The following is a 9,111-nucleotide window of genomic DNA, read 5'->3' as shown; positions in this document are numbered from 1 at the left end:
AAAAAAAATTTAAACAAAGCAATTTCCAAAAAAAAGGGGTTTTTGCTTTTTAAAGGAGTCCACCTGTCCACAATTCTTAAGTCCAATGGGAGAGAGTTCCAGAGTTTCGGAGCTATAACCTCAAAAGCACAGTCTCCTTTTGTTTTGAGCCTGGAGCGAGGAACAACCAACAAACCCTGATCAGAGGACCTTAGATTCCTACTGGGCTTATATGGCTGCAGTAGCTCTTTAATGTAGACAGGTGCCTGATCATGCAAGGCTCTGCAAACAATTACAAGAATCTTGAAATGGATTCTGAATTTGATGGGAAGCCAGTGTAGAGATTTCAGGATTGGCATTACATGAGACCTTTTGGGGGACCTGGTCAGGAGTTTAGCAGCAGCCAATGGGCAATGGGCCTGAGTTTGGCAGTGTTTCTCAGCTGGTAGAAGCAGGAGCGAACCAAGCAATTTACATGCGAAACAACCTGCCTAGTCTGTTCGGTCAGACATATAGGAACGCTCTGGGAGTTTTTTTCAGTATTTAGCTGCAGAAAATTGTCTGCCATCCAATCTTTTACAGAGTCGAGCCAATTCAGTAGAACAGCCAGTCTTGAAACATTTTGAGGCTTAAACGAAAAGTATAATTGAATATCGTCCGCATAACAATAGAAGGAGACAACATTAAAATTGCTTATTATCTGCCCGAGAGGAAGAAAGTACAATATAAACAGCAGGGGGCCTTGGACAGAACCTTGGGGAACACCACAAAAAAGAGATTCAGCTGATGAGACATAATTAAGTCCTGTCCGACAGGTACGAGGAAAACCAATCCAAAGCTGATCCAGAAATACTCACCCACTGCCTGAGCCTCTCAATCAAAATACGGTGGGTACACCGTATCAAAAGCAGAACTGAGATCTAACAGAACCAATACAGAACATTCTCCTGCATCACCCTTCATTAGCAGATCATTTGATACTCTGAGAAGAGCTGTTTCTGTTGAGTGCAACCGACGGAAGCCAGACTGAAACTTCTCTAAAATGTTGTGCTCACCAAAGACAGCTGTTAGCTGCTTAGCAACCACATTTTCACTTTTTCTAAGACCTTAACTATAAAAGGTCATTTATAAATAGGCCTGTAGTATATATCTATTTATATAAAGAGAGAAGTGCAATGGTTCAGAGAGACTTGTCAACAGTCTCCTGCACATATGCATATGCGTATAGACATTTCACCACTCACATTTTGCACAATTGCATATTGTTATTATTACTAAACAATAAACTGCATTCATTTTAACCTGACGTTCCTCTTTGACTCTTACCACTGCACACCCAGCCGTTTTAAGGTTCTAACACTTAGATCCCAGGATATCTGCACCCTGCAGTCACTCACCTGTACACTAGTGTCATAGCAGGATACACAATGTATTTATGCAGGCTACACAAGCAAGTCACCTCCACGTCAACCAAGATAGACAGCGATCCGTATTGAGCCACACTACTGGTGGACAGCAGTCTCCTTCGTCTATACCTAACCGTTAGCCCAGAGGAAAGGTTAAAACACTATATAATCAAGATAACATTAAATTAATCCCGTTGCAGTAAAACTACATGCATTCCTTTGCCACTCAGTTACTTCCGCTGTTTGGTTTGCGGAGGGGTTTCTTACAGTTGGCGACCTCGATGTTATAAGTTCTGTTGGTGACCTGTTTGGTGTATCTGAGGGGTTTCTTACATAGGTGATCATCAGTATTCTGAATATTCCTACTAGAATGCAGAGTAATTTACACCATTAAAAAAACACATTGATTTAGCTTGACAAAAACTTTTAGATGCATTGGGCAAGAAAAACATCGGCAAGATTTCAGTTACCTGGGGGTTAAAATTTAGATTAAATTTCTCCTGTCATTTTGCAAAGAATATCACACATATGGCTAAAATTTAAGAAAAAATAAAAATTAGGATACAATCAAACTATGTATGTCGTAAGATATAAATAAAAAAGCACAAATAAAAGCTTTTAAGCTGAAATAAAATCAAGCACATGTATCCAACATAAAGGTAAGCCGTGTACTCTGGGATCAGTGCTTTGGATACACCTACAGTGATACATCTTTTATTTAATGTATGAAAATGACATTTTCCTTCATTACATAAAATCCTCATTCTTTCCTTTGCGATCACAGCCATCTGCGCTGGTCCTGAGCGAGATGATTTTCCTCTTCACTGGCCAGCTAAAACAAATGAGAAATAGTCACAACTACAGATTCAGAGAAGCAATATCACAAACAGAAATATGGGCAAACCAATCATCAAAATACAGCCAAGCCGAGTTTACAGAGCATCGCAGTACCTTTGAATGATGTGAGATCTTCTGGATTCTGTTTTGGTGGGAGTACTATGAAAGCAAACAAGAGATGTGAAAAAGGATTAATGAATATACATGTTGACATAAGTGTCAGTCATTATGGAAGCAAACTCGTTGAACTGGCATATATCAAAATGTAACAATGTATTCAGGCAACCAAGTCACATAGTCATGCATCTACAGATAATGATAATGCATTACATTTTTTTACATACATTATGAATTAGCATCAATTAAAAATAAAATGAAAACAAAGAAAGAATTGGATAAAGATAGTACCTTCAGTCTTCTTTTTCAGGTCCAGAATAGAATAAAGTTCAATGCTGCAAGCAGCTACAAATACAATATAAATATAATGAATTAAATAACAAAAAATTCTGAGAAAAAGGCACTAAATTACAGAATGAATGGTCAATTCACTGGTATGCTGTAAAAATTAATTGAATTCAGTAATACCTTTTTGCATATAAGTACTAATTTATCAAAAACCACATGAAATCCAAATTTATTTTATAATTGTGTACTCAAAGGTGAATGAGGGACAATGCCTTTTTTTGTCATTGTTGGATTTTCTTCCCAAACAGGAAACAATATCTATGCTCAGAAGGATTTGTGGTATCAGAACCTGAAGTAAAAGTTCATTATGAAAAGACCTTTTTCAATAAAATGGTCTAACAATACATCATAAATTAGGAAATACCTTTTGCTTCAGTGGATTGTTCTTCATTACTGAAATGTTCAAGGTCCCCACACAGGTGTTCTGAAATACACATTGTAAGACAGAGAAAAAGTAACATAACATAACTGGCCATTCAGCCCAACAGTGTTCGCCATTTTCCTACCACTAAAGTGTACTTGGTGCTCGGGTTACCTACAAACTAGATGGCATCTAGCACCATATCAAACCTGGCCTTGAGAACCCCCAGAGTTTCTGCCTCTACTACATGACACGGCAAGCTATTCCACACAGTGACTATTTACTGCCTGTGTGAAAAAATACTTTCTAATGTCTGTGCGGAAGTTGGCTTTTGCTAATTTCCATTTATACCCCCTCGTTCTAGCTTTTATCTTTCATATCAGGAACCAATTTGGTTGCCCTTCTCTGAACCATTTCCTTTATATCTTTGTTCTAGTACAGTCCCCAGAACTGTACACAATACTCTAAGTGTGGTCTGACAAAGGTATTGTGGTCTGTAATGGTAAGTACGATATTCAATAAGTAGGTTCTCCGGTGAAGATTAGATGGGTGGACAGACTTCATCTTTTAAGGGTCTCCTGTGAGACAAAGACATTCACAGCACAAAATGACTCACTAAGAGGTCAAAAATATTAACAAGGGGAAATGGAAACAGTAAATTTCTCACCTGTGGGTGGCTTTGACAAAAACATGTCATTCTGTGGTGTCATCTTGTAAGCTGTTTAACACAGTGGAATACACACACATGGGATAGAGGCAGTCAGTTAATTTAAACAATGTTAGTTTTCTGTATTTTTGTTTCTATACATCTTTAAACAATACGTTCAGTACTTCAGATAATACTGTCTGTAGCCCATATTGCACGTTTTCCCTACTCCTACATTTCCTGTGCTCAATATAAAACCAAGTCATTTGAATGAGGACTCTCCACAACATGTGTTGACCAATGTGGAACAGTGAACAGAGCAGCAGTGTAGTACCATGGGGAAGGAACTCCACTTGTAAACTTGCAGGTTTGATTCCAAAGTACCACACTGCCAAAGGTACCCTTGATCAACGCACTTAACCTGGATTGCTTTAGTATGGAATCCAGCTGTATAAATTGGTACTATGTGAAAATGCAGAAGTTCTGTATGTTGCTGTGGTAAATGCCTGTAATGTAAAAGAAACGCAATGAGCTGGTAGCACAATTCACACTCACCCAACTTCCTTTTCTTTCTCAGGCAAACACAGCCCAAGACTGTGAGGATGAGTCCGAGCAAGACTGAGCTGGCCACAGAAACCAGAACTTTCCGCTTTAGGACTGACAGACAAGGGAACACAAAACAAAGGGAGGGACCCAAAATCATGCAACTCATTATAAATGACCAGCATTATGACCTGTAATGGCTGAACTACATTGGCTGCATTAGCTGCATGGATTGGCTTCGACTGCTTATCCTTAAGCTCAAAATACCATGGTGCACTGTGGAGTACTGACTGAGTCTATTGCAAACAAGATAGCGTGACTTCCTTTCACACGCTGTGCTCACCACGAGCGCTTGAAGGGTGGTGGAGGAAGTGGTCTTGGGTGAGGCGCATTTCATTAATAGCCTGACAAAAGGAGTGGAACTCACCAATGTTGTTTTCTCTAAATCCTTCGCTGATCTCTGTGTAAGACGGTTGGCCTGTTCGGTTTCCTCTGCATTTATATTCACTGCTGAAAGAGTTGTTTCCAGCGGTGAGTGTGAGTCTGTCCCCGCTGGGGTCCAGTGGAAGATGCCGTCCGTCTCTGTACCACGTGTAGTTCCACTCAGCAGAGCTCCCCTCAACCTGACACCTCAGAGTCAGACTGTCTGACCTGAAGATCTCTGTCCATGCAGTCTCCAGAGTCAGCACAGCCTGAGGACGAGCTGAAACGCCACAATGATTAGGAAATGGTTGATTAGAGCATCGTGCACAACTATAAATTATAATACATCAAAACGCCATGCCCAAAACATGATTGAAAAAATCACTTATTGGTGCATGTATGTTTGCACTTCGATGTCGCAGATTGCCAGGTGGCATTGTCATGTTTAAACAGGCAAGGGCCTTCCCCCAAACTGTAGGAGAAGCATATAATAGTCTAGAATGGGGTTGTGTTCTGTAGAATTACAATTAGCCTTCATTAGAACCAAGGGGCCTAGCCCAAACCATGAAAAACCACCCAGGACCAAGTAGTGTCCAGATACCTTTGGTCATATACTGTATAGAACACTGCTGAATTATTTGCTTTATCATATACTAGACTGATAAAAAGCAGTAAATTGTATTTCTTATGTTACCAGTTATGCTGAGCTGGAGACACATATAATAAACCATTATACATAAAGTCTATTTGTTATGTAACAGATCGATTGCCCTCACCAGCACTCATCCCTAGACCCATCAATACAATGAAATACAATACACATAAGTACATACTTTTATAGCGCTCTTCATGCATACATTCCCAGTTGCTTTACAATAAATACCAATAAATAACATAAATAAAAATAAATAACCACCTAAGAAGTCAAAACTAAGAGGAATAGGATTTATACATACCATGAGAATCATGGTATGTATAACATAAATATAGGTCTGTGTAGTTTTCACAGCACAGCAACATTACTCACCATCTACAGTCAGGCTCAAATCATTGCTCATTTTAGTGTAAACAGCTCTTCCTGGTATTCTCCCTCTGCAGGAGTATCTTCCTCTGTGTGACTGATCTAGAGCCAGGATTGTGTACTCATTTCCTCTGGAGAGCACACTGTTCATAGAGGCTCCATCTCTGTACCACAGATAACTCCACCCAGTCTGACGGGACTGAATCTCACATTTGAGAGTCACTTTCTCAGTGGGGTAGAACTTCCTCCATGCAGGGTTCAGGGTTAGCACAGCAGGTGGTGGAGCTGCCAGTACAGGACACAATCAAACCCAGCACAGGGACAAAGAATTTCAGCAGTTCAGAAGAATTTAGTTAATGTGTGTGCATTTACTGATAAAAAATGCCAAGTACAAACTTTTTTTTATCAAGTTCTATCTACGACTTGTACTTAAAAATAGTCTTAGCCATGACATTTCTTAAAATATTCTTAATTTGGCTTTAATTACAATTAAATTAATTATTGGAAGTCTATCTAATCATTGTGCAGTCAGCGATGGAGGGGTGGGAGAGAAGTGCCTATTTTACTTGCCTGGAATGCATGGAAAAAAGGCATTAAGTCGCAAGAAATATTGCAAAAAGTAGTTAAGCTTAAATGTGCGAGGTCAAGTAAACATTGAGGCAAAAAGGTTATTCCCAGTCAGGAATTGCAAAGCAGCTTTAAGATTTCCAGGTGCAGTTCTCAGTACACACTCAGAAGGCAGAAGACAAATATCTTGTGCTGTGTAGCAAGAGAAACTGTCATAAAACTACACCACAGCTACAGGAAGAACTTAATGCTACTAGAGAGAAACCAGTTCACCTGATTACAGTAAAACGGCAACTATGATCATACAAAAAAGCATGCAAAAATGTTCAGACAGCAAATGTTTATGCATGTGTGCTTGTATGCAAGTACAATGAAAATATTATTTATTTTGTTTTTGTATGTGTGTGTCTGTGTGTGTAGACATGCATGTGCTCATGTGCGTTTGTATGCATGTACAGTAATGGCACTACGATTCATTTTATTTTAGTTGTGCCAGGTGAAGGTGAACTGTGAAAGTAACATTATAATATCATTACATAATAATTAGCGGTATCATATACTAGACTGATAAAAAGCAGTAAATTGTATTTCTTATGTTACCAGTTATGCTGAGCTGGAGAGAGTCACTGTACGGTGTGTAGAAAGCGGGTCTCCCTCTCCCTGCTCGGCACCAGTACTCTCCACCATGTGAAACTGCAGCAGAGTGGATGGTGTAACTGGACCCGTCAGTGCTGGTCAGTGCTGCTCCCTGTGTTTTTTTGAACCAGAGATACTCCCAGCCAGCAGGATCTGTGCCAACCCTACAGCTCAGGGTCACTGTATCTCCTGTGAAGATCTCTCCACTGGGGGGGTCCAGAGTCAGCAGGGGTTTGGGGGCCTCCCCTACAAAACAGGTATAATTTCACCCGCAGGTAAAACACTAGAAAACCAGAGTAACATTAAGACACTTGCTATTATAAACAGGACTGCACAAACCATAACTCACCATATAATAAAGTTACTTGTTATAGGGTTATCAAACCCAGCACTGGGTAGGTAATCAAACCCAGCACAGGGACAAAGAATTTCAGCAGTTCAGAAGAATTCAATTAATATGTGTGCATTTACTGAATAAAAAATGCCAAGTACAAACTTTTTTTTCAATTTCTATCTACAATAACACAAAAATATGACTTGTACTTAAAAATAGTCTTAGACATGACATTTCTTAAAATATTCTTAATTTGGCTTTAATTACAATTAAATTAATTATTGGAAGTCTATCTAATCATTGTGCAGTCAGAGGTGGAGGGGTGGGAGAGAAGTGCCTATTTTACTTGCCTGTAATTCATGTAAAATAGGCATTAAATTGCAAGAAATATTGCAAAAAGGAGTTAAGCTTAAATGTGCGAGGTCAAGTAAACATTGAGGCAAAAAGGTTATTCCCAGTCAGGAATTGCAAAGCAGCTTTAAGATTTCCAGGTGCAGTTCTCAGTACACACTCAGAAGGCAGAAGACAAAAATCTTGTGCTGTGTAGCAAGAGAAACTGTCATAAAACTACACCATAGCTACAGGAAGAACTCAATGCTACTAGAGAGAAACCAGTTCACCTGATTACAGTGAAATGGCAACTACGATCATACAAAAAAGCATGCAAAAATGTTCAGACAGCAAATGTTTATGCATTTGTGCTTGTATGCAAGTACAATGAAAATATTATTTATATTGGTTTTGTATGTGTGTGTCTGTGTGCGTAGACATGCATGTGCTGATGTGCGTTTGTATGCATGTACAGTAACGCCACTACGGTTCATTTTATTTTAGTTGTACCAGGTGAAGGTGAACTGTGAAAGTAACGTTATAATACCATTACATACTAATTAGCTGTATCATACACTAGACTGATAAAAAGCAGTGAAATGTATTTCTTATGTTACCAGTTATGCTGAGCTGGAGAGAGTCACTGTACGGTGTGTAGAAAGCGGGTCTCCCTCTCCCTGCTCGGCACCAGTACTCTCCACCATGTGAAACTGCAGCAGAGTGGATGGTGTAACTGGACCCGTCAGTGCTGCTGGAGTCAGTGCTGGTCAGTGCTGCTCCCTGTGTTTTTTTGAACCACAGATACTCCCAGCCAGCAGGATCTGTGCCAGCCCTACAGCTCAGGGTCACTGTATCTCCTGTGAAGATCTCTCCACTGGGGGAGTCCAGAGTCAGCAGGGGTTTGGGGGCCTCCCCTAAAAAACAGGTATAATTTCACACGCAGGAAAACCAGAGTAAACATACATTTCAGATGCTACTTTAAGACACTAACCATAATAAACAGGCCACATAGAACAATCCACAACATTACAGTTAAAGTAAAAAAATTAGCAAAAATAGAAATACTACATTATAATTATTACATTTGTATCATCATGTAATAAATGACATCTTACCATTAACTTTGAGTGCAACCATATTGCTGCTGCCAGTATACAGTACTTTTTCCTTATGTTGTCCTTTACATGTGTATGTTCCTGAGTCTGACTGAACAGCAGACAGGATCTCATAGGTGTCCTCAGCTGTGCCCACAGGAAGTTCTCGTCCATCTCTGTACCATTTATGCATCCACACAGCAGAGTGGTCCCGAATGTGACAGTGAAGAGTCGCTCTCTCTCTGTTAAAGATGTTTTTCCATCCAGTCTGTAGAGTCAGAACCACGGACGGGAGTGCTGGAAAGACCAGGAAACAAAGTGCAAGATGAAGATGGATTCACAGGAATACCTGCTTTACATGGATTGCTGATGCCCGTCAGTCGACAACTTTCTATACAATATTACAAAGGTAACAAAAAAAAGAATAATTTGCAAATACTGGATATTAATTATTGCACTTTTACGTAAG

At 39.6% G+C, this 9,111-nt stretch overlaps 1 protein-coding gene across 1 annotated transcript; it reads right to left on the bottom strand.

The window, feature by feature from the left end:
• Window positions 1–599: 599 nt before the first annotated feature.
• Window positions 600–8,907, bottom strand: LOC135246457 (Fc receptor-like protein 5). The gene is made up of 11 exons (XM_064319913.1): window positions 8,664–8,907; window positions 8,166–8,462; window positions 6,849–7,130; window positions 5,688–5,966; window positions 4,665–4,940; window positions 4,250–4,351; window positions 3,716–3,766; window positions 3,052–3,111; window positions 2,631–2,684; window positions 2,337–2,381; window positions 600–2,217 (listed from the first exon to the last, which is right to left on the bottom strand). The coding sequence occupies exons 1-11, from the start codon at window positions 8,833–8,835 to the stop codon at window positions 2,207–2,209; spliced, it is 1,629 nt and encodes a 542-aa protein (XP_064175983.1). The 5' UTR covers window positions 8,836–8,907; the 3' UTR covers window positions 600–2,206.
• Between the last annotated feature and the right edge of the window lie 204 nt (window positions 8,908–9,111).

The sequence above is a fragment of the Anguilla rostrata genome, unplaced genomic scaffold (assembly GCF_018555375.3).
Source record: "Anguilla rostrata isolate EN2019 unplaced genomic scaffold, ASM1855537v3 scaf0346, whole genome shotgun sequence".
Taxonomy (NCBI): Eukaryota; Metazoa; Chordata; class Actinopteri; order Anguilliformes; family Anguillidae; genus Anguilla; species Anguilla rostrata.
This window is presented reverse-complemented; position numbering and strand designations above follow the sequence as displayed.